The 26732-nt window shown below is 41.8% G+C and overlaps 1 protein-coding gene across 1 annotated transcript in view; it reads right to left on the reverse strand.

The window, feature by feature from the left end:
• UNC13B (unc-13 homolog B) overlaps positions 1-25538 on the reverse strand; it is a 206892-nt gene extending 181354 nt beyond the window's left edge. Inside the window, exon 1 of the mRNA XM_054283505.1 lies at positions 25483-25538. Within this exon, the coding sequence (XP_054139480.1) occupies positions 25483-25504 (22 nt within the window). The 5' untranslated portion in view covers positions 25505-25538. The remainder of the gene's footprint in view (positions 1-25482) is intronic.
• Between the last annotated feature and the right edge of the window lie 1194 nt (positions 25539-26732).

Below are 26732 nucleotides of genomic sequence, written 5' to 3' on the forward strand. Positions count from 1 at the left end.
TGCAAGCTCATATCCTCACTAGAGCTATAAGTGTAAGCACTAAGAAAAGACATCTCTAGGCTCCAGCTAGCTGTCCCAGAGGAGAAGTAAGCCTAAGAAGAAAACACACTTAACAAGCTAGGAAGCAAAATATACCACAGAACAAAAATATTTAAAAGCTGGTGCAGTAAAATTTCCTCCAGAAAACAGAGCTACCAATATTTATTAGAGACTCACAGTGTCCAATTTTCAATAATAAAGTTCTAGAAAGAAACATTAATTTATTGTTTTTACTGCCCTGACACCACTACACTCAGAGCTGCAGCAGAGTGGGATAGCAGTCTATCGAGATTGCTATTTGAGAAATTCTCCTTTGCAAGCATTTACAGTCCAGGTAGCTGCCTGCATGAAGGAAAATGCTGCATCAGGTACTTTAGGAACTGTTACTGTTAAAAGGGCTGGAGCTTTCACCTAGACTGACAAGGCCACAAGCCCTTAGGTCTGAAATAAATGGGTTCATTTTCTTCCAGATTCAGAACCTGAAGCACTCCTGATGCTGAATGTAATGGTGCAAGCAAAACATACAATAGTGTGGGTCAGTGTTCTTGACTGAAGATACAAATGCCTTTAAATCTCCATATCAGTTTGTTTAAACACTGAGAAATATTCAGGGCAATCTACCCACTTTCTAGGTTCCTTTGCATACCACACAAAAGCAGACATTTAATGAAATACTGCCCTGGAGTGGGCAGGCACCAGCTAATCTCTGAACCTCTCCGCTCCCCTCCTTTGGAAGAGGCAGGACACAAAGAAACGAGTGCATGTGCCTGGGGAAGAAAGGCAAAAGCAGGCAATGGACACAAGGGAAGGTTCTGCTGGCCTTTCCCTGTTTGTGACAAGCTCCACTACTGTTACAGGGAAGCAAAGGCAACCCCAGTGTAGAAATCTGGTTTATTTGCTAAAAAAGCAGCTGGAGAGGGTCACAGCTCCTAAACAGAGAGAAGAGACACAGCCTCTGCAGCAGCAATATGCAAACTAAGAGACAGATGCCATTTGTACATTGTGGTCACAGCCCCTAAATATTCAGAGGCTCCTTTGATGAAAGGCAGCAAACCCTGCACTGCCTCAGCAGCTGAGAGGGGCTCCTGTTTAGGGCTTCAGCAAGAGCTGTCCCACAGATATCCCAGGGAAGCAGCCAGACTAAACAAAAATCACAAGCCTGCTACAGACCCACATGTCAAAAACTGAATCCTTAGCAACTCCCAGGAATGAGCACCATCCCTCTAGACAAAGTGCACGTAATAAATCACACTTTTAGCTGCAAAAATAGAACTTATAACTAAGAGCTGAATGACAAATCTGGGAGTCTCATCTCATCAGTAATTCTTCTGCCCTATCAGCAAGCCTGCACAGCATGTCCAAAAAGTTGCCATGAAAAATTACCTGGGTGCGTTTTTATTTTGTTAGCCCTACAGGAAAGCACTTCATAGGGGTGTTCAGAAAGCTTTGCAAAATTGCAGCTCCCAGAACATTGGCCAGGACTGAGTGGGAGACTGCAGGATTCTCCATATAGGAGTTTGAGTTTCTGGTAGTTTGGAGCTGCAATGGGCTGCTAGGCACTGCTATGGCCCAGCCTGTTTGTCAGCCCACGGAACTTGCAGGTCAGATGCATTGCACTGAACACCATGCCATGAACAATGTCAGCTTTCCAAAGGAACTCTGCTAAGAAAACTTGTGTACCCACACCTGCTCCTTCTCTCTCGTCAGAGCTCCTCTGTGCCAAGCTCTCAGGAAGGACTCAAAGTTGAGTCCTGAAGCTCTACATTAATTACTGATGTATTAGTTACTCAGCGTCGCAGCAAAGGCTGAAAAGTCATTGCTACATGACGCAGCATTAAAGTACTCTGAAATCAAGCCATGGGTAACAGTACATTTTTATAATATAAAATATCATTTTTATAATATAAAATTTGTACCACAAAATGAAATTATTCTCTAGGGAACCCAGCAACACCAGGTTTTACAGATACAGCTGCTCCTCCATTGCCACAAAGCAAAAACCTAAACATAACCTAAGTTAAAGGTCTAGATCAGGTATTTCCTGACTCACTCCCAGTAATCCCACGGTACTCCTGCTCTCTGGGGAAGGAGCATTTCTAAACCAGCTGGATATGTCCAACTCTGTTCAGTTTCAAATGGTTTCTCTCAGCAAACTGAGGGCACACGAAGTGCATCACATTCAGACACAAACATCAAACTGTGCCAATCCTATGCCAGTGCACAGGATGAGCAGGACACCAGGGAGGGAACAAAAATTATGGAAAGGAAGGCAAGAACTGGTGCTTTGCACTGCCACATGCAAGCACTTCATGAAACAGATGCACAGAGATACACCTGCTCTTTCTGCACACCAAGATTCATTTAATCTCCAAAAAAGACTTTAGCATATCAGAGATACATCTATTCCATGGAGTTACTAGAAAGCAGACGAAACTTGATATAAACATTAAATTCATCCAGAGATTTTCTTCCTCCCTCTAAGCATCTCTCGCCATTTTGGTACTACTCTAATAGACATAAATAGAAATAAACTTGAAGCCTTGCCAGCAGCTTACAAAAAAACCCTACTAAAATAAAATAAAATAAAATAAATTTTTAAAGAAGCCATAGAAAGAGTCCAGATGCTCTACAGCCATCAAGGACTGGAGGGTCAGACAAACTCCTAAAGACTAGAAAAAGAAAACACAAGCCAGAAATTAAAAAAAAAAAAAGTCCATAATCACTGTGGGAGGACAAAAAAACAATAGCAGAGCATACAGCAGAGTATTCTTACACTCAGTTCAAAGGAGAAAGCCTTGTTATCCACATATTTTTCAAAGTGTCTGAAAGGGGATTTTTTTCTGAGCAGGTGCTATATACACCAGTGAGATAATTAAAATTAGTCATGCCAAATTACTGCAAGGCTCAGAAAACACTCTACTCAAACCTCCTAAGCAGGCACATGGTAATATTCAGTTAAAGGGAACCCGAGTGTTCTGAACACCTGCACATCGCAGATCACCTTTAACGCTTGCAAAGGAGAGGAATGCAACACAGGGAGTGCCTGAGCAGATGGCCAAAAGATTACATTCTAACTAAATCCAGCACATGACTTACCACCCGGTCACTCCCCACACTAGAACAAAACCTAGCTCCCTTCACAGGGGACAATACAGCGCCATGGAGGGGCTGTGGGAGAAATTAGAAGAATGGAAGGGCGCAGTTTTAATTACCACTTTTAAAAAGCAATGCAATGCAGAAAGCAGAGCATTCAAAATGCATTTTCCTGATCAGCTACTTGATAAATAGCTTCCTCCTCTCTGTGAAATACAAATGCAGCATTAATGTGTTTTTGAGAGCACTCTAACTTCCACAGCAACTTTCCCCAGCTGAACAGCAGAATCGATACATATTTCCATTTCACTCTGCTCCTCTCACCTCTTCCAGGTGCTCAGACTTCAGTGTACAGTGACATGCAGCACTAGGTGCAAAGGTTGCTTAAACAACATAAATAAGAGACCACAGCAATACTACCCAAGACTAAGTCAACACACCAAATTCACACCCATGCGCCCTCCAGCAGGCACGCAGAAGGGAGGGGAACCCTTCTTTGAGGGATGGAAGGGTTAGGCAGCTCCAGCCCTTAACTTCCTATAACTCAGCCCTTAACTTTCTATAACTCAGCCTTTGGAAACAATTTTGCTGCCTAAACTCTGCGCCAACAGCTATACCCCCTAACAGAGCCAGAAAATCAACACCTCCTACTCATTTCTTGGAAGTTACCGATAAAATCCACGACAGGCTGGCAACTGGCTCAAGACTGGCACCTTCAAAAAGGACTGCTCTGCCCCTGGAGACCCCACCCTGACAGACAAGCCCCTTTCACAGAATGGGTCAGGTTGGAAGGGAACACAGTGGGTCATGTGGTCCAACCTCCCCGCTCAGCCAGGGTCATCCCAGAGCCCACAGCACAGGATTGTGTCCAGAGGGTTCTTGAACAGCTCCAAGGAGGGAGACTCCACAACTTCTTTTCCTGTCCTGGAGATCAAAACACGCACAGCCTTTGCACTCTCTCATCTTCCACCTGAGGGTGAGGAAACCTTTTCTTTTCCACTACTCAAACCCAAAAGGTGTTCGAGCCTGGAGGAAGCAGAGGCCGTGAAGTGACCCCACCTGTGATTTTAACTCAGCCACTATTTTGCTTCACACTATCCCTATTAAAGCCCAGCAGCATCATTTATACCATTAACTGCAACTGCAAGTGCCATAGCAGAACAGCAGTACTGACTGTGCCATGAAACTCTTCTCCTCCCTTCCTAATTCCTAAGAAAGGAAAAACAGATAAAACAACAGTTTGGTGGGTTTCCAAGTCTGCTTGGATTCAAAGATTCAATGTGACAAAGCCACCTTGATATTCCCAGCCTGAGACAGGTGTAAGGCTCCACTGCATTCTCAAACATTTAGAGTTAAATTATGTTCAGAAGGAAGAGATTTCCCTGAACTAGCTCAAAGGAAGGATAATTGCACAGGAGGCCCCAGGGAGCCACCAGCACTCAGCAGCACCTCAACAACTTCTGCTGCAACTGCTGTAACCCAGAGCAGTCTCCAACCTCTCCCAGCAGAGCTGAGAAAGGCTCCTGCAGCCTCAGGGGCCACTGAGAGACACAGCACCTGTCACATTCATTACTTCATTCTTTGTTTTTCTGCCAGGCAAAACAAACCACTGGTTTACATATAAACATTGTTCCACTCAAGCAGGGAAGAGAGTACTTTATGCCCCAGTATTCTCTTTGAGAATGACGTGATGGAAACACAGTGGGTACCTTCATGGACCAGCAGTCCTAAAAGCTGAGACTGAATTCAGAGTACACTGGGGATAACATTCTGTTATTGCTTAATGTGAAAGGCAGGCTGGGCTGATCTGAGACCTGCTCTGCTGCCAGAAGGAAGTGCCACTGTGAAATGCCACTCTGCTTGGTAACTGGCAGAGAGCAGGAAAACAGCGCAGATTTTCAACAGTGCCCAAAGAACTGAGGTTGCTTCTAAGGACAGAATTTTTCTGACTTAGTACTTGAAACAGTCCTTCAAAACTCCATTACCTCTTTGATTGAGACAACTGTGGGGGAACCCAGATAGTCAAGTTTACCTCAACTGAACCGAGGGATCAATCTGCTTTAATAAGTAGTCCAGAATAAATGGAAAAGATGTGATATGAGTTCATTAATTTTTAATAGTTCGTAGAAATTTAAAAAAAAAGAAGCCCAACATACCACAAAGCACTCACATATTGCATTTTCCAATCATGTAGCAAAGAGCTTTCTTCAATTTCACCACTCTGAATGCCCATAGGACAGATTGACTTGCCCTTCCCAAGGCCTTGGGAACTATGTCAAACAAAGGGAAGGACATATTTCCTTCAGCAACCAGCCATTATTCACATTACTCAAGGATTCTTCTTAGGAAGGAGGTGGGCAAAAGAGAGTTTTTAATCTGTAGTCTGTGATAGCAAATTGATCTACCCAAGAGATTTCTGTATTGCCAGATGTCTTGAAAATGAATTAGAATCCTTCCTAATTCACATGAATTAGCATCTTCCTGCTCAGATGATCTGCAAATTCATTACCCTGTCCAGAGGCACACAAAGCTACTAGGTTTATTTGATTTATGATACAATTTCCAACAAACAGCTTTCCACCAGCCACTCCACCCTTCCTGCCCACTGGACAGTGACTGATAGCAGCTGGAACGTGACTGCTTGCAGGGTTTTCCAAATCTCTGTGCTAAGGGGACACATACTCATTATTCCCATTCAAGGTTCAGCACCATTTCATAAAGCATTTCCAGGAAAGCACTACATAATGTACATACATCCCATACTGCCAAACCTCACTAAATGCTTCCCTGTGCCTCTGTAAATTCTCTTTGTTCAGTTAAGATCCAGGCCTTGCACACACACAGGAGTCACAACCTGCAGGAAGAGAGCACCCCTTGCTCCACTCCAAACTTGGGGCTCACAGCTAAATCCCAAGGGGACATTGTTGCATGTTTCTGGTTACTAAACTTGACTCAAACATTTGTGTCTCGCTAGAATTTTCACTTGTATACGATGAACTTTCATCAGCAAAGTATTAAAACCTAAGCAGAAAATGTTTAGCATTCTTATGTAAAAGCTATATATTATAGTCTTGTCTAAATCTCTGTTACTGCCACAGCCCATGAGCATCAGAGTAACACAGCACAGTAAATGGATATCTGCACTACTCCCCAATATTTCATGCACATGAACTTGGGCGAGCTTGCTGAACAATATGATGGCAAACCTACACAAACCTGAGCAAGCCCACAGTTAATACACTGTGCTGATCCAGTTATAAAATGAAAGATACATACAAATATTTTGCTCAACCATCTGATCCCCTCAGTGAAGCAGGTAATTTCATACCTCCAGCAAAAATTGTCACTTTTCAACTCAGCTTTTGCATAAAACTTTGTAAATATGTACAGCACAGCTCAGCTTGCATCATAGCTTCATAGCATTCCACTTCTTCCACCCCTACCAAAATTACTATATAATGTGAACAGAACAAATTTAAAAACTGTGTAGGAAACCCTTTCTGTCATTTGCACATATTCCCCACATTCTCACAGTATACCTGGAGGAATAGATAAACTCTGCAAATCTTCTGGCAAGAGCTGCTCAGCTGTGAGGGTTATTTTATAATAGAAGTCAGTCCTCATCAGCAAAAGAAGCCTTCTTTTAAAAGGTTCTACTTCTCTAAAAGGTATTTCATGCAACAGAAGGGGTAACAATTTACTTTCTATTCTGGTTTAATGTACTAGGCAGTTAATGCAAGTAGACTTCTAAACACTTTCAATGACAAAATAGATTTAGACAGTTAAGAGACACATCTGGGTCTTGTTTACAGGTTAATCTGTTACCAGATCTGATTTGACATACTGACTTAACATCGTACATGTTTTCAACTTCCTGAACGGAAGGGTTTCATACATATTCTTGTTTGTTGCATACCTCAAGAACTCACCTGCCTGAAATATTCCTTGAACGATTTCACCAACACAAATTCACAGGTGAAGAAAATACTACTGAAATTAAAAAAAAACACAATAATGCTGCAGGAGATATGGGGATTGCAGTTGTGAACAGTCTTGAACAGAAAAATGAAACATATCTCAAACAAACAATTTTACTAGGGAACTCCAGAACAGGAAAAGTGGAACTCTAACTATGTATGCAACTTGTAGAAGGCAGCTGTGACAGAGGACTAAATGTAAAAGGAAAACTAAAGAGGTCTGCAACTGATTCCTTCCTTGACACAGACATCAGACTGCTCTCCCAAATTCTTATACCAGCATTTCTCAGGAAAGTAGTATCAGGATGCAAGGTCAGGCTGTTGTTTGTTGGTTTGAAAACAATATTTGAAGTACAGCAACTAGGACAGGGTTCACAGAGAGGAAGGGAGGGAGGAGATTCACAAAATAACAGGTCCCGAAACCCAGAAGTACCATAATCTCTGAACTTTTAAGTAAATATGTTGATTTTGCTAAAAAGCTAGCACAGAACAGGATCTACACTGCCAAAAGATTACAATACATCATGACAATTCAGGACTGCAGAAGAAATCCAGCATTTTAAAACATGCAGATCATTTTATCCAAAAAAGCCTCAGGAGATCGTAACAATAAAATGCTTAAAACATTGATAAGCTATTTGGTAAACCACAGCTCAAATATTTATCACATTAAACATTAGCACTTAGTGGAACTTCTGCTTTGCAGTAGAAGCTGCAAGAAGTTTACTTACAGCTGATCCCAGAAAAAGCTTCCTGAAAGGCAGTAGGAAGCATTCAATTGATTTCAGATAAAGAGCAGCTGAAATAAGCAGGACATTATTGTTTTTTCTGTCCAGGAGAGGGAAAAAAAAGTGCATTCATGAACCGTACAGACAAGAAAGCTAGAATCAGATGCTGGAAGCAATAAAAAAACTAGGAACATGAAGGTCTTGAACTTTTAAACCTCCTGAAACAGATATGCACTGACAGTGAATCCAGAGTGTCAACAGCCCATTAAATATTTTCCAGTTTTTACATTAAATACACTTGGAACCAGAAAAAGTGCAGAAGCTTTTATATCCAGGCAGCTTGTGTGGTGAAACGCTGAGCAGGAGAGAGAGACAAGGTGGCAGTTGAGGAGTGGAATTCCCAACACCAGAATACTCTTCCGAAATTCCCATTATTGCAGATGCTCTTCCAAGCTCTGAGTGTATCTAACCCCCTTTCTCCTTCTTGCATGGACCCTCAGTTCAGCTGGCAGGCGTGTAGTCTCAGGACACTTCCCTGGCTAGCATGAAACAGACAAACCCCCTCAGTTCAAGTCATCTTTCAGGTATTCACAACAATGATCAAGAATCATAAGCCATATTCTGTCTGCTTTGGGACCTGCTGAAATGACAGCCTACCAGTGCCCAGACAAAAATCTTTCCTCTACACAATGCATCTATTGTCCTTAAAGGCTGTGCACAAAATGCTTGCTCCAGCTCTCAAGAGCCCCACAGCCCCACAGTGCTGGAGTACAAGGTGCCTCCAGCCTGCACACTGCTCTGCAGAGAGCCCTCTACCTCATTACTCACCTTTTCGACTTATCTAGCAACAATCACGATCTCAGTGCAAACTGACAAGTCAATTCTAGCAAGGCAAGAGTCAGCATCCTCAGATGCTTATTCAGAATTGTGCTTTGCTCCTTCATAACCTTCCCATAGAGACGTTAAAATGTACCTGAAATTCCACTTTGCTCCTAGCTGTCACCTCAACAGCCACTTGCCTGAGCCAAAGACCCAAGCTCCGAGACACAGTGGACCATTCAAACTACCTTCAGATGGTTTTCTTCACTGAGAAAAGACTCTGAAGTGTCAGTCCTATTTCTCCACAAAGTACCACAACCAGGTAACACAAGAATATTCACAGGCAAGGTGCCACAAAGACCCTTTGTCCTGTCTCACAGATGTTTGCCTTCTGGTCACCGCATCTCCCCCCACCAGCCCCATGACAATACCAGTCAGATTTGTAATTCATTGCCCCCAAAACATTGGTTGCTTCAATAAATCTGACAGTCTCACTGCTCAAATTAGATGCTAGAGCTTCCAAAAACCACATTGACATCAATGATATCTTGCACTTGCGTCCCAAACCAGATGTCTTCTGCCCTGCAGACCAAGGGGCTCCTTCTGCACCTTCAGCAGGAGTTTGTATTAAGAGAAACCATACCAAGAGAGTGAGGGCTGCAAAACAACACCATTAGCCTGTATCTCATCCATACAAACATCTAGACAATTCCCAGGAAAGAGCATAACATGATGATACAGCAATACCTACCCTACAAATTAATATGCCCCTAGGCTTAGGACCCAGGTGACATTTTTGAAAGTAGTTTCATAGAGTCTGTTCTACCCCCAAACCTCCTCCATCACCTACATAATCAACGATTAAGGGTGTCAGCAATTACAAGTGAATTCCACTTTGGTATTTCTTCAAAAGCAAGAGGGAATACATGCTTCAGACACCTTATTTCATAGTTTAACTTTTTTGCTATACATATTTGTTGTCACTTGACAGCAGAATCGAGTGTTTTAAAGTTGACAACACAAGCAAACCCATATTGCTCTGTGTCAAGAAGAAAGGGACTATCAAAGATGCAAGATGCTTTGCTACCTGTTTGACACAGCAAATAGTCTGGCTTTTTTAAAACTGAAGAGCTTCTTCCCCAGCCACAATACACAAAATAAAATCTTTCCAATTTTGTGGGGCTCTAAGCAGAGAGCTAAGTACCTTATTACTACCACCACCAGTCCTCAAGGGCAAACATATACACCTCAGCTGACTGAGTAATCCCTCCTGGTTTTGGCGTGACCTAGCACAGGCAGGTGAGCATCACTTCCAACTGATTGGTCTGGATCGGTTATACTTTCCTTGAGAAGCAGGAAAACAAACACAAACTGAAGTTTTGTTATTATGTGCTTACAAGACTCTGCTTTTGTCCAAAGTTTGCTCCCCAAGGGGCTGGGGAAACAGAGCATGGTGATGGAGAAATAGATTTGATACTATTTGTGTAACAGAACACCTTGCAAACAAAAAGGAAACTGAGGACTTAGCCAACTTCCCTGATTCCAGAGCTAAATCCACCCATATACATTTACCCTACAAACATTTAAATCAGTTGTTAAAAAACACAGCTAGGAGAAATCCCTGCAACATAAATTTCTTCCTTTTTGAGTTGACCAACACAGACACACTTCTGACGATCCACTGAAGTTTCTGCTCAGCAGCTGCTTTGAACTGAGCAGTGAGGACAGGAACAAAATCTCTTATTCAAATCACAGAGATTATAAAAGGTTAATCCTCCTGACGCTGGCAACACAGACAGCTCTGTCAGGCGACCTGGTTCCCCAACCAAGAGGTGAACTAAGCAGTAATCCAAGCTGCCACGCCTCTCCAATATTCTCCTGCAGCCTTAATATTATTAGTCAAAAAAACAGCTTGGGTGCAGTGTACTAGGGCGAGTTATTTTGTGTCTGACTCTCACAGAAGATGCATTCTGTTAGATTGTGCTTTGGTACTTTGCCTTAAGGGGTTCCCTACAGGTTACTGATTTCTCCTGAAATTTAGCTGGTTTATGATGAAAAAAGACAGCATCCTACCCCTGAATCTGTGCTTTATCATGGAAAAAAAATAAACAACAACCAAATCTTACAGAATTTTTAAATGTGTAAGATATGCACTACTGGACCGAGTAGTAAAGGAAGCTTCCAATTTTCAGTGGCATAATATCCCCTTCTTTCAAATTCAGCAAGGTTCAGAAATACATTAGTTTAAGTTAGTGGCAGAAATATATTATTTTAAGTTACTGGAAATGCCTTAATTGATTAAGGGAACAAAACCCACACTACTAAATTTTACACAAAACAGACTGCAACTCACATATGCCTCCAGCTGCCAAACACTAAGGAAATATGCATAATGAAAACCATATCCTTGGAGCAGAAGGCAGGAAAAGAGATAGACTGATAATGTATCAAGCCTGCTAGGAGCCAGTCTGAGCTGGTAAACTGACTTTGATGACAATGCAACAACTCAACTAGTTTACAATAAAAGCGTCAGTGGGGGGAAAAAACCAAAGAGCAAATAAAAAATATTTTAAAACTCCAAACATAACAAAAAACCCTTAATAGTAATTCAGAAATCAGACGAATGGAGAAATTGGTTTCTTCAGGTTTGAGGGGGGGTGGGTAGGTGTATTTGTTTTGAAAAAATATACACCTCTCTGCAGAATCATTTCTTCCAAGACACAGAGCACATGCAGCTTCTGCTCAGATATTGCACACAGAGCTAAAGGCCACTTAAATTACTAGAATCTTGCCAGAGTTATTAGGTCAAATACCAAGCCTGGTCACAGCCAAGGTAACAGCTGCTAGAAGACACAAGTACTGGGGTACCAGAGAGGAAAGAGCAGAAATGACAGAACAAACCCACTTGTGTGCTTGTCCTCTGGCGTGTGCTTTTCACCTGTCAACAAAAGTCACCTGAACAGTCTCCCCGGTGACTCAGGCTTCTGCACTCCCTGTTCAGACTTAGTGTAAACAAGATGCACCCTGGAAAAAGAGTTGCTGACTAACCACACCAGTAGTGATTGCCATCTAATCACAGCCTTGGTCTATTTTCTGGTAGTTTCGATTTAAGTTAAAGGATTGCAAGCACTCAGCCAACTGGAACACAGCTACTTGTGAAGCAGGACTGAGCACAAGCTTGTCCTGAAAGGCACCAAGATTAAAAAATGGTGCTAACACATATCACTGTTCAACTTCACTGGTACAGCATATTCACCAAAAGAGAAACTCAAAAATAAAGCAACAGCACATTTGTAGTGGATTCAGTAAATTCTAATATATATATTTTTTAAGTAAAAACATCCCAGCACGCAAGAGTAAATTATAAGCTTCCAGGAAAAACAGCACCTGTGTTTTCCACACTGAATAATGAAGGAAGATTGGTCTAGCATGAAAGATATTTTTAAGTAAAATATTAACAAAACCTTATTATTATAATACTTAATATTTACCTGTTTGGCTTCACAAATCAGAGAAAATATTAGTATCTAGGAGACAGAAATAACTTTGACTGTAACAATTAAGAAAGAGTAGAAGAACTTGTTAGAGTATGAGTTATGGTATAACTGAATGAGATTCCAGGCAGGAACAGGAAACCTAATAAAAAAAACAAACACTGTTGGCAAACTATACCTCTGGCAGTCTGATTTTAATCTTCACATTCACAAGCTGCTCAGACAATACTGATTCCTGGAGGACACCCACAAATTGCAGAAACAGGACAGTCAGATAGATTGCCATCTAAAAGAAGTGCACCTCACAAACACATTAGCATTCACCTGCCCATACTTTTTCAAAATATTGTTTCAAAACAGCATGTATACAAAGAACTGAATCATAAGAAGGTCTTACTATTGACAAGGAGTGTGCTCAGGACTGTTCTCCTGAAAGCCATGCTGCTTCCTTGCATTTGGACCTCCATAAACAATAAGGTGAAAATATACCAGGTTAAATAAGAATCAAAACCCTTAACCGAAATAAACAACCTTAGGTGACAATTGCGTATAAGCAGGTTCCTTCCCATGTAGGTTCTTTTCCTTATTATTAACATTTATAAATAATGAAGATGCTACATCAAAATTTTACCTTAATATACAGTTTGTCGGCATATACAGCAATTAGTTGTCGGAACAGTAACTCACTGCACAAGTTAGTGCAGTGAGGATCACAAGACTGGAAGGGTCCAATTCTAATGCTGCTTCTCCCAACACCTGGACCACTTACACCATTCAAAATCACTCCTACTTTCCACCCAACACTTTAATTAATGGCATGTGTATGCCTTCTATATCTTATGTCAACACTATTCGCCCTCTCCATGTTTTTCCTCACTCCATGTTTAATTTCCTGATGTTTTTAATGAACACAAGTCACAGATCCCATCAGCTTCTGTTTACAAGCATGGTGCAGTGACACAGACTGCCCAACATCTCTCCTTTCAGTAAGTTTCACATTTCTCAGCAATGCTTGTCATTTGCCTCTAAGTGTATAGTTTTTGTACAGAACATCAACTATTTTCATTCTCACTCTTCTCATAAGTCCTTCCTGCATTATATTTATTTGCTCCAAAATTTACTATATAATTAGGACTTCTCTTAAGAACAGCTTTAACACACATTTGTATTCTTTCTTGCCATGACACAAGTGGAAGACATCTATGTGCTTCACCCACTAGTCTCAGTAACATTGCTAGCTTCTGCTATAGTCAGCTCCTTATACTATTTACACGTCTTTTGCCAATTCCGAATTTCTTTAAAAAGAAGTCTGCTATAGGATTTGTGAGATATTACAGAAATTCAAATAGCTGCATGTTTTCATGTAGAAACAAGAAGCTAGCCCAGAACAATCTTCCTCTTGCAAACCTGTGTCACATTTCATATGAAACCCTTCCACATCGTTTCCACCTGTCTAAAAAATTTTATTATTCTCTCCTAACAGCTTACTTTAAACTTTCCATGTTGTTACAGACTTGTCTGCTTTTGAAGTCAAGATCCATATTTACCCACATTTATCACTCATCTCCTTTATCTTCCCACCTATCCACAGAAACCACATCTATTCCTCTCCAGTTAGGCAATGTCACTGCTTGTTTGCAGCCACAGTTAAACTTCTGCTGGCAGAATTCAGATTTAAAGTGTTGCATGTTTCAGCACTCTAGGATACAGACCACCACTCAAATGCAGGATATTAAAATTTTTTCTCCCACGATTGTCCATCATTTTCAGTTTCATAAGAAACAATTCCCATAGTCCAGGGACCATAACCAACCCATCTTTACACTTCCCTGTCCCCATGCACAGAAGTCTGATTCCTTCCCCTGTGGAGGCTGGCTGTTTCCCCTTTTCATGTGACCAAAGCACCTTCTGTTACCTCTTTTATTACCACTTGCAAGATGCCACCTTGTCTGCTGAGGTGGAAGCCCCTGCCTTAGCCTTGGACTTTCTGATCCTCAACATACACCTTCCTCTATGAACTGTTTTTTTTGCCCACACCTCTCAGAGGTTCTCTGTTTGCTTAGCATATCCTGACGTAATGAACAGGTGAATCATCAGCTCTGGGGTAATTTCCTAGGTGGAGCCTTTTCTGTTATTTGAGATGCTAATATTTACCCCAGTAACTCCCCTGAATTTCCTGCCCTCCTCTGTATCCAACCTCCTCACTTCACCAAAAAGCTTCTTCAGCTTCCCTCAAGGCTTGACAATTGCTAACCTACATATTCATCTGTTTACCTTAACTTAGCTTCAGTTGTGATCATTCAAACCAAGTTCACTTCCATGTCCAATTTCCCTGAAGCATCTTCTGTGCCTCTCTAAGTCACATCTACAGTTCACTCCACCCGTTTTATGGCTGTAGTCACTGTATGATGGTAAAACTGTCAGATAACACAGCTCCCTGTACCCCAGGAAGGACCAACAGGATATATTCTCTGGTGTGGGGAGTCAGTTTTTCAAGTGAGAACACCCAGAAATACTTTGCTTTAACCACGTTACAAGATTTTTACCCACATTTAAATCCTGGACTACGTGCACTAGATCTCTTGTGCTATCCCAGCAAAATCTCTTATCAGCTCTTCCCAAAGCAATTTCAGCCCAGCTGGTTCTCTTTTATCCACACTAATGCTGCTTTACAATTTTGCATCACCAAACCACAGTGGAATTTTCCCAGTCACCTCTATTCCTCTCTTTCTAGAGTAGGAAAGCCCTTCCAACATCTCTCTTCCTCTCATAACCCCCACTCCTCGTGACTCCTTCTAACCTTTTGGGGGCTGGTTCTGAGTCCTAAACTAACAGCCCCCTTCCCACCACTTTAGCCACAAACTTCCCATCCTGCTTTATAACACAAATGTCCTTGCACCCTCTAGGAAAACTAACTCAACACTACTAATTCAAATGTTTTACTTATATTATTTACTTCATAAAACTGTAGCACTTATCAGGGATCCAGTAACCCCAATTTCATTTGCAGCACTAGCTCTTCCACAACACTCTATGAGGAAAAAGAAATATACAATCCAGGCCCCCAGGAGGAGTGCACAGGGTTAACTCATATATATTCAAATTTCTGTCACGTGCTACTCTCCTCCAATACAGCCTGAGTACATTTCTACATCTCTGACTAAAGTGTCAGGTTTATACAGAACAGTAACTTCAAACTCAAGTTTACAACAGAAGTAAAAGGTCTGTTGCTAGAGCTCTGGTACACCACACTCCTCCCACCAAGCAAAAGTGTAACAGTACACTGATTTAACATGGAGATCTATTAGGGCATGGCATATCTTGATCTCTTTTTAACCATGGAAAAATATGTAAACACCTGTCATTATAGTCAGATTACTCATAACATAACATCTACTTGCCTCTAGTCAAGTGATAGATATTACCAAACTCCGTTTTTTTCCAATCCTTAAGTACTGGAAGGGCAAGGAATACAACTTTCATAATAGCTTCTCCAACCTAAGGAAAGGCACACCAGATTCTGCTCTTCTGATGCTGAAGCTAGTAAACCACTACAGCATAGAAAGCAGAAATTCGTCCCATATCAACATAAAGCTACCAAGAACCATAGAAAATCCTTCATCAATTTTAGTTCAGAATCTGATCTTTTTCTGTTAAGACTCTAAGTTGTTACATTTAAAAAATACTATGTATTACAGAGGGTCATACTAGATGATTACAACAAGCCGTTCTGGCCTTATAACTATGGAGTTTCTAAGCAGTTAATCTCCTCAAAAAATCTCCTACTAAAATGGAGCATACACAGACTCCACTTACTCAATTTGATAGGTCAAAATCTAATAAAATTCTGCACATGCAGCAAGTTATACCAGGTGGGAAAGGCTGAAATAAAACTACTGCTTCATGTCCATTTTTCCCTTCCTACCAATCCATATCCACGTTGCATGCCAAATTCAAGTCACACACTACAAGTTTAGATCAGATTCAGATCAGGAGCTCAAGACTGGGGGATGTCTGAACCATAAAATACTGAGAGTTTCATTTAAAACCATGACTTCATTAATCTATGAAATGGCATTATGATTTTGGTAAGGTCAGAAATCCCAAATCCAAAAACAAAGGCTAACTCAGCTTTCTAGTAATTTATGACCTCTCTGACTCAAAGCCAAGCCCCATGCACAAAGAGGCCAAACAATCTCCTGAAGAATACAACCTGATTGCCTTTAAAGAAATCTTACAATGAAGAATAACACATCAAATTGGAAGGGGAACAAATGGAGAACAACAATTTTCTATGAAGTGTGTAATAGTTTACTGAGCAGCCGAATTCCTTCCTCACACAAAGCTGACAAACTGCCCTGGCACCGTGTGTCTGGTACTCCTGGCTCTATAGGAAGAAATAATTACTGAAGATTTGCACAACAAGGATTTGTAGCTCTCCAATGTGTAATTGCAGCTATAACACTCCACAAGGACTTTGTTTGCAAAGGACTGAGGTTGTTGGAACAGAAGAGTATGTGATAACTACAAGCAAATAACCACAGGTACTGAAAATCTGAAGTCCCTGGACATTTTCTGAAAACCTGTTCTGAAGTTTATACAAGTCTTTTAGGAAGGAAAATGTCTCTAATAGGTTTCTATCTAGAAATTCAGTATTTACATATTAATCAGCTTTATGGTGACTGTCATATGTGACGAATTTCTGGTTTTTATGCTGAAGTGGTTTACCAACTTTAGCATTAGAATAGCAGAAGCTGGTGTGCCTTTCCTTAGACTGGAGACACTATTACTGAAGTTGTACTCCTTGCCCTTCCAGTACTTAAGGTTTGGGAAAAATGGAGTTTGGTAACGACACTGGATAAAAGCCCTACATATCCTACATGTTCCAGGTGATGTAGCTCCTTCACAGTTCCCTTTGCCTTATCCAAGCACGCCTGAATCCTTGGCACATGGACTGCAGCACTGTGCTGCCACAACAGCTCAGAAAAGTGAAGGCTTTCATGGGCCACCACATTTAGCTCCAGATCCAAAATCCTTTCAGCAGATGCCAACAAAGACAACAGCAGGTTGGTTATATGGTGCAGATTTTGCCTCAACAGAGCAGCAACCCAAAAGTGAACAGACAAAGCATATTGGGGTTTTTTTAATGATGTTTTTAGGCTGAGTATTACTACATTGACCTGAGCAGAGAAAATAGAAGTGTGCCAATACTTAGAAGCATAATTCTGCAGTTATTTTATACCTAATAATTAGGTCCCTATGGTGGAAATGTTGGAATCTGTTTAGCAGAGCATTTAGGTTCTAAGATTTAAGTGAGTTAAGTCACAAGAGCTTTAAGTAATAAGGTTAAAACCAGTATTCCTTAAAGGGACACGGTCAAGGCTTGAAGCCAAATTTCTTTTCAAACTCGCCAACAGATTTAGGCTAGAGATTATCCTGAACAAGACACCTCCTCTTATCCTTCATCAGACAAGACATCCCTGTCCAATTCACTTTCCATTTATACAGTATGTTCAACTGCAAGGAAGAGCATCAAGAAACTGAGGTCAGCACAAAGCTGTTGAAACGACACATTTTCTTTCTGTTTTATAATGCTCCAACTCCCCAGATGCAGGCAATCCAAAAGGGAACAAAACCATTATTTTTAATTCCTTTAACATAATTCCTACCCCTACATGCATCCTTCCCAGCAATTTTAATATTTTTACAAATTTAAGTGTCGCCAGCAAAATTAATCAGGCAACATTTACCCATACCTGACACTGCCTCAATTTTCTCTCAACACCGGGTTTCCATGAGCTGAACCTCTCTCAGCAAATGATTCCATGCTGAGCACACGGACCCACCTCCCACACAGGTCTGTCCAAAGCCCACTCCAGCTCATCTGACAAAAGGATGAACATGCACTCAAGAGCAATATGGCAGAGGAAAGATAAACAAAGTCACAACCATTAGCTGGCAGCATTCCCTTTCATTTTTAGGATGCCCACATGCATCAGAGAGGCAGCATTCCTGCCAGTGCTGTGCTCCGATTCCTTGCCACTTTCCACAACAGCAGGACATGAACCCAAGCCATAATATGGTGCTCAGTAAGTTCAACCAGCACCAGTCAAAAAAATTCCTCAGCTGAGGACTTATCATCTAACTTGATCCTCTAGCCACAGCTGGTCTCTTGCACCCCACGCTACCCAAGGAGGGAAAGGCTGCTAAGATCTGTAGCTACTCAACATTTTGGGTTTTTTAAGTGTAATTATTCAATTATTCAAAGTTTATAATGGGGAAAATAACTTAAAAGGACAGTAAGAAATCTGTTTTGAAAGCCTGGTGAAGGAGTTAAATGTCACTAATGTGTTAAGAGATGTGTTAGATGTTTATGATGCACCAAGTAAATCACATTTGCATCTTTTAATGAAACTATCAACCAGAGATTTCTCAGAGTTTTTTTTTAAATCTGCATTAGACTTGAAGCTTTCTTCTCAGCTGAAACAGACATATAGATGCACATAATGTATTTCATAATATATTTAGCTGAAATCTGCTCATCACAGAAGACAGCAGTACTCATACAAAGACAGTTAAACAGAGAAATGCTGAAGAGCTCATATGCCTGCCAGTACTACTTCAGTTCTATCAAAACTTGCAAATAGCATTCCAACTCAACAACTGTTAAACAGGCAGAACAACTGTTTTGGATCACCACTCCCCTTTTCTTCCACAAAGCAATTATTTAATAGTTAGTTACCTGCAGTGGCTGTGATCAAATCAAATAGAACATGGGCTGTCCAAAAACAATCCCTGCAATACACGAGGGACATTTCAGAGAGAGTTAATTTCATAATGTTGAGACTAATTACTACCAATTGACTAAGAAGAAAAAATATGAACCAAAACCATCATAATCAGATTCAGGAATCATTTATTAGGTGTTTTCCAGGGGACCAAAAAGCCACTACTCCTCAAGCAAGAAGGACAGCTGAATTCCACTCCACTTCAAAGAGCTATCAAGCCATGGTAAAATATAAGAAAGAAACTATTGACACAGGTTGTGTGGCCCAAGATTTAGGAAGCTAAATGCACAGAAAAGCAAGAGCCTTAACAAAAAATCTGAATAGAGACAAAACACCAACAAGGGTACTGCCCTCCCAATTCATCAGCTGATTTAACTGCTGATGGTGAAAAAGCATTAAGCATCCCATAAACATCTGCCACATGCCCAGGAAGAAGCAAGCACTTGTGAGATCAGGTACTTTCCAGCCCATGGCAAGTGAAGATAATGTTAAATATTCGATGCGCAAGTAATAAAAATCAGAAGGTCTAAAAAAGTGCAACTTGCATGTAATCGAAGTAGTCTGTAGCCCAGTGACCTTTGTTTTAAATGCATCCAGAGAGATCAGAAAAGAGGCTCCAAGAAGAGCAGAGTATGACACCCGAGGTGACACTCAGAGCACACCTGTAGGTGGTCAGGTACCTACAGATCACCGAGCACTCCAGACAAATGTCTGGAATGTCTAAGGAGTTAAAGTTCTGGTAAAAAAAAAAAGATGCCTACTATTCAGCACCAACTTGGAAAGACTGACCCAAACTGTACACACATGGAATTTTCTGAGACACACAACTCACTTAGGGTAGAACAGTGTCTCAATAAAGTGAAAAATGACATAGTATGGGTGAGTATCCAGTGAAACAGTAATAGAGAGTCACTTGAGAGGCTGGCCATGATCAGTGGTGTTTCCCATCCCAAAGCCTGCCATATTTCACTCCTTCTTAACTGGGCTTTTGTCACTTACACAAAACCAAGCAGGACACAGAGGCCAGTCAAAAGGCAAATAATAAAAGCAGAATTATGCACGGCAGCCTAGCCAGGTATAAGGAGAGCCTAAGAGAAAACACAATCCATCTGAAATCTTTCTAAATGCAAAGAGAGCTCATATAAACCCCCAGGATATACCTATGGAATAGGAATCCATGTCACAGAAGGCATCTGCCAAATTTTACTGGTGACAGTTTACAAGCAAAACAACACTTCAACAAAGCTCTTGGTAAACATGGCTAAAGCAGGCACAGAAAAGCACACACCAACAACACAAGTAAAGAAGATTTCATTTCTCTGACAATGATTAGATCAACACAACAATATTAAATGCAATTTCACTACTAAACAAACTTCTGAAGTACTGTCAGAAAGTAAAGACAGCAAAGAAAAGCAAATCCAAGTGCTAAAGAGAAACCATTTAAACTCCTGACTCCAGAAGTCATTCTAGCAATCAAGAGGCAAGAACACCAAGCTGCTTACATACACTTCCACACCAAGAAAATGGCAGGTATTAACCAGTAAGCTGTAACGTAAGAAAGAGGCAGAATTAGTGAAGACCCTACACACTTTCACAGCAGCTCAAAATCCGTTTGCAAGACCACACAGGGAATTATCAGAACAAAAAAGCAACAGAGAAAGAGTTGTTAGACACATCCCTCAAGTTCAAGATCTCTTGGAAGAACAGCAAGAAGAGCTTTTATGGAACGATTAAAGTCTTTTTCAAAACATCCAGTAAAATTGACCACAAGGCACAAAAAATATCCAGGAAAAAAATTCAAAGGAAATATATAGAAAGATGATTTGCCATCGGACATACGCATTTCACATGCATTCAAGTCAAGTATTTGAAATAAGGTCCTGGATTAAAAAAGCAGTTTAATTTGCTTGGACTTTCATTGCTGCTGTGTAAGCTGCAACTAGATCTTGGATGGTTAAGAGTTTAAAATTAGGTTCTTTCAGCATTTAGATTAAATGCAGCACTTTATTGCATATTAAAAGAGTATGCTAATAACAACTTTAACAAGCTAGGCCTGGCAGATCTCACATTGAAGGAGTCAGCTCAGAGTACACCATAAGAGCAAAAAGGAAGCAGACACTATTCAAATTCAGGAAGAACCTCTGTACCATCCCTTCATCCCACTGAGAAATATAGGGAGATTTCAAGTAGTTCATAGTCCCCTAAATACCTAAAAAGTAGATTCCACACTGTTTGCACTAACAGTGCCCAAAGCTGAAAGGGTGAGGATTTTAAACAGGAAATCAGATGATCACCCGTGCATCAAAAGCCAGACATGGTTTGCAGGTTTTACTGAGCAACAGAAAAAGCTAGAAATCTTAAAAAGTTCTGTCCAATTACACGTTTATAAAGCTAAAATTAACTCGCAACACAATATATTCTTTCAGTAGAGAACACTTTGTTCTTAGCCTTATTACCCAGATTCCTAATGCACTTTACTGTGCTCCAGCACTACTGACACTGGTAACTTCCTGACTAAGGACAACTAGTGAAATGCAGTTCATAATAGTCACACAGCAAATTCTAAATGAATTATTGTTATTTTAATATCCTAGTGTTATAACCTTGCATTTCTGCTACTACTTTTAATGTTCAATTCTTCATAATTTTGACCTTTAAAAAGGTGGATATATTTTTTTTTCAATTCTACAACCACTTCAGAACAGTCCTAACAGCATTCACTCTTTCAGAGAACACTGAGCTAAGCTGAGGCCATTACACTATGGTAGGGGAAAAATCCTTTAAAGAGAAATTCCTGACACTTGGCCACTTGGAGGTATAGGTATTTCTCAGTATATCACAAGACTGAACATGTTTTCATTTCTTTTATCATTAACATCCACTTCCATTCTCTTTCTTTGTCTCCTTCACTTGGAAGTCAACACAGTTCAATTCAGTACTGGAACGCAAATTTTTCTGGCAACGGAGGGATGGACAGTTAATTCTCGGAGTGGTATTCCAACACTCCAGCTGTTTTGACAAAAATGTCACAAGCTCTTCTAATTCTTCAGCGCAGCCACAAGATAAACATTAAGCAAACAAATATCATTCCTAACCTCCAGACAATGTCATTTGAAAGAGCAGTCAACTTGAAATTCTAGAGTGCAAGAGCTCACCCAAGTCATTCTTTCATGTACCTCTGGCAGCCAAATCTCACACAGCTATCAGACCCCAAGATAAAGGCACACTACACAGAAGCACCACGACCTTACGGGACCAAGTCAGGTACTGTGCACAGGGATGAGGGAAGAACCCACTGCCAACATCCTTGGCATTATAATTATCAGGTGGACCAGGCAGGTCAAACACTCTGGAATACAGTGACAGTGAAGATACAGCATAAGCTGCTATGAAGCAGAGAGGAGAAAAACTAGAAGAGGACCATCAGTCTTGAGATAGCAAGGGCTGGGGACAAAGAAGGATGCAATAAAAGTGAGCAGGTGAAAGAGCATGAACTGTGTGTCAGGACAATGATAAACAGAGCCAGTGACCGAGTGATCCAGCCTCAGCAGGGCCCACTTTGCTATGACCCCTGCAAGCTGTGCTGAGACAGCAGTTATTCCCATCACCAACTCAGGAGACAGGAAAGATCAGGAAAATAAATTTTATCTAATTTAGATGTGGGGTAAAATCAACAGTTACAAGAGAAAGCCAAGAAAGTTAGAAATGCAAGAGTGATGTGAAAAACTAGACTGCTTCCCTGGGATTAGTTTTATTTAATATGTACTAATTTCACAAATACAACACTAAATGCAAACTAATAAAGCAAACTATGCCAAGAGAAGATTATCAGACATAATCCAGACACAGCTGTTCTGAACAGGAGTGTATGCAACCTCTCTTGCACTTAAGCAGTGGAATCAAAATACGAAGAAGTCTCCTAAAAGCCTCAATCATGTAATATTCAGGATTTCTTTTCTCCTTCACTTCACTTACACACACTGCATATTTTCCTGCTTCAAAAGAATCCCTTAATTTGCTCCTACAACAGCCCATTACCACTGGCTTATTTCACACATCCCCTGAACTGCTGCAGACAAGACCAGACACAATTCCTCTGAGCTTAGATTTTCTGTCAGGTGTTTCCTATTTCTATGGCAGATACAGCTCAATGATTCTGGAAAAAACAGAACAAAGCAAACAAAATACACCAAAGAAACAAACAAAAAATGCCACATAACAAAACAACAACAAATAAAACAAAGGGGGAAAAAAAGAACACACACACAAAAATATTTGTTCTTCAAGAAAGTAAGAGAAATGTAGCACTTGACATCAAGAAGACATATATGCTAGCTGGTCTTTCAGGAACAAAGGCAGCACCCAGACACGTTTGGTCACAAACACTGAGCACTGTTTTAGATTAGCGATTCATTAAAATATTATTAATGCGCACAATTCAAGGGAGCTGCAAAATAAATCAATAAATTAAAACACTATCCTTCTCACTGGCAGGCTTCTTGTGATGCTGACACTTACAGCTTTTTCCACATTTTCCTTTATATGGAAAACTGCAATCCAGATGCTATGAACAGTGTCCCAATCACCTACATTTATTCCATGAGGGTTTTTGTTGTCTTTCTTTGTTAGTCTCAGCTCTACATCATCCAACCCCACACTACTATGTAGTCTTATATGTGTACCATTTTGAATAGAAAAAAAACAGCTTTTCCAACTTTCTAAGTAACAGCTCACTGCTGTCTCAACAAGATTAGTTCATTTCAGTGGAAAGGTAAAAGAATCAAGAGAAGTGCCATTTTGTTGGGCTTTTTTTAAAAAGTAACAATTAATAAAGCCGCCTCCTCCTTGCCCCTGTTGTTTTATCTCAGCTCCTGGTATCTGTTTTGTTTTTCACACTGCTCCACCTCAACATACTTCCATATCATGTTAGATAGTTGCTTCTTGTGAGATCTCATCAGCTCATCCTTTCAGTCATGCCTATTTCAGAAAACATGTTTCTTGATGTTTAGTAAATTGACTACATTCTGCAATCTTATAACAAAGTTGTTCAGTATCATCTATTTAAATGAATTCTGGTGTCTTCTACTGTCTTCGCACAGCAGATGGAAACAGAAGATAAAATTTTCACAGAAACTCTACACACAAAGTCACCAGCCACCTCAAATTTCTTCTTTAGCTCTTCACACAAAGAAAGAATAAAAGAAACACAAAAGCACACCATTCCAGGCCCCTGAAATGCTTTTGTCCTAAAAACTCTACAGATCAAGAATAAACACCTTGAAAAGAGAAGACACTTTCAGCAGCTCAATCATTCAGCTCATGTTCTTTCACTATTTCTCGTGAACAGCATGTAAATACATTCTTAAGACAATCAGCTTCAAGTGGTATCAAACCCACAATACTTTAAAGGACACTCTCGAAACATTTTGAGGATAAACACCAAAAAGAATTTTAAAAACCCTGTAATACACAAAAGATTCCTTCAGCTAATAAGAATCAGCTTCAATGAAGAAATTTTGGCAACACCTTCAAAATGGGCTACACAAGTCTGCACTTCACAGTTTACACAGAAGTGTACAAAAACCATATTTACGATAAACTTTGCACTTGCGCACCTCTCCTAAGCCCTTAAACAAAACATGTGTTTAATAAAAGGGCTGAAACTTAATTCAGAAACACTCCCCAAAAGCAGCGCTCTCCCCAGAAGAACACATCTCAAGATGCTCTGTTGGGCATCTTACACCATCACCAACACAGGGCTTTTGACTCAAAAGAGTGAAGAACAGCTGGATAGGGCGCTGTTATCAATAAAGCCGTGTGTGTAAAAGAAGAGCTGAACTGCCAGCAGTGCCAGTTTTTTTATCATTCCTGGCAAAGGAGCTGAGAACATTAAAACTACACTTTTAAGCCGCAGGGCACGGCTGCGCTCGGGGTCGCCCGGTGACCGCGGCGTTCAGTGCAGGGAGACACGTCCCAGCAGCGTGAGCCCTGGCAGATGGTTTCCCCCACGGATTTCTTTATCATTATTTTTTAGCGCTAGGCAGCAAGAAATGGGGAACCGGAGACAGCACTATAATCCGCTGAGCAGAGAAAGGGCCGGCTTCCCGCAACCTGTTCAGCAAGGGGACGAGGCTCGATAGCAGCATGAGGAGGTAATTAGGAATGTATGCGAAATAACAATGCACGCTCTAGGGCGAGTGTACGGAGTGACAGCAGCCTGCTTCCTGCCCGCGCCGTTCACTGGGCAATTCAACTCGTGTCCGAGCCAACTCCCAAAGTCAGCCACGGCTCCTCCCGGGGCTCCGGACCTTCCCGGCCGGGACCGCCGCTCCTGGACCCGCACCTGCTCCCTCGCCATGCGGCACCTCCGGCCCAGGGGTGCAGGTGGCGGCCCGGGCCGCGGCCGCCCGCGGCTCAGGGCGGGGAGGCACCGGCACGCCCGTCCCCGCTCCAGGGAAGCTGAAACCCACTTCACCCAGGACAAAGCCAAACCCTGCCCAGGCGTGTCCCCCCGCTCCGCCGCCGCCGCCGCCCCGCTCACCTCGCACGCAGAGCAGCGACATGGCGGCCCCGGCAGCCGCCCCCGGCTCTCCTCATGCCGCCCCGCGGACACCGGGCGGCGGCGGCGCCTCAGCCGGGGCGGGGCCGTCCCGCCGGGGCAGGGCCGAATGACGACGGACGCGTCAGGGGGAGCCCGCGGCCGGCCGGGCGGGCTGCGCTCGGGTGCGGGGCTGTGCTGCTTGGCTCTCTTCTTTTCAGGCTTTTGTTTCGCTCCCGAAAGGTGAGGGAACTCGATGGAGGAGGACCGCCCTGCATGTGTCTTCTCTGGAGTGCTCGGACAGGTTGTGGTGTGCTAGCTTAAGAATTATGGATTGTGTTGAGAAGGACCCTTAGGAATCATCGAGTCCAGCTCTTGGCCCCGCACAGATCAACCCAAAAATCCCACCATGTGCCTGAGAGCATTGTTAAAACGCGTTTTGAACTCTGTCAGACTTGGTGCTGTGACCGAGTACTGAGGAGCCTGTGCCAGTGCTCAACCACTCTCTGGGTGGAGAACTTTTTCCCAAAACCCAACCAAAACCTCCCCTGACACAACTTTAGGCCATTCCCTCAGGTCCTGTCACTGGTCACTGAAGAGAACAGATCAGTGCCTGTCCTACATCCCCTCCTGAGGAAGAGGTAAACTGCTGTGAGCTCTCCCCTCAGTCTCCTCTGTAATAAACGGGCCAAGTGACCTCAGCCGCTCCTCACATGGAGGGCTTCCCCTCAAGGCCCTTCCCCATCTCCACTGCTGATGGAGGAGCTCAGCTAATGATGAAGAATCTCAACTGATGCACAGCAGCAGCTGTCTGTATCTCCCCCACACATGGAAAAAGCCATAAGCCAACATTTAGGGAAAAGCGGGACAAGCAGATGTGATTACTGTGTCCTGAAGCTCTGTCTCCATACCTTTCCAGCTACAATGGCCAGCCAGCTCTGAGGATTTCCAGAACCTTCCTGTTTCTGTGGCTGGTAATGCCCAGTCCAGCTCTCTGCCTATCTAGTCTATTTCAGACCCCTCCAGAAGTTTGCATCCTCATCTTCTGATTGAGCAGTTCACAGGTCAGCTGCCTGTTGCAGAAAGAACCTCCTGAGGTGGTTTCCCTTGAGTCCAGTTCTAGCAGTTTTCTCTGATTGCCTCTAATGCTTTTAGTGCTGCTTCATCCCAAACTATAAATAGCCACAACACTGCAGAATGTGCTTCTAGTTCCAAACAGAAGATCTAGCAAATAATTTCTGAAATTTAAACTC

Source organism: Melozone crissalis, unplaced genomic scaffold, assembly GCF_028551555.1.
Source record: "Melozone crissalis strain CALT ecotype California unplaced genomic scaffold, PUWL_Pcris_2 ptg000036l_1, whole genome shotgun sequence".
Classification (NCBI taxonomy): Eukaryota; Metazoa; Chordata; class Aves; order Passeriformes; family Passerellidae; genus Melozone; species Melozone crissalis.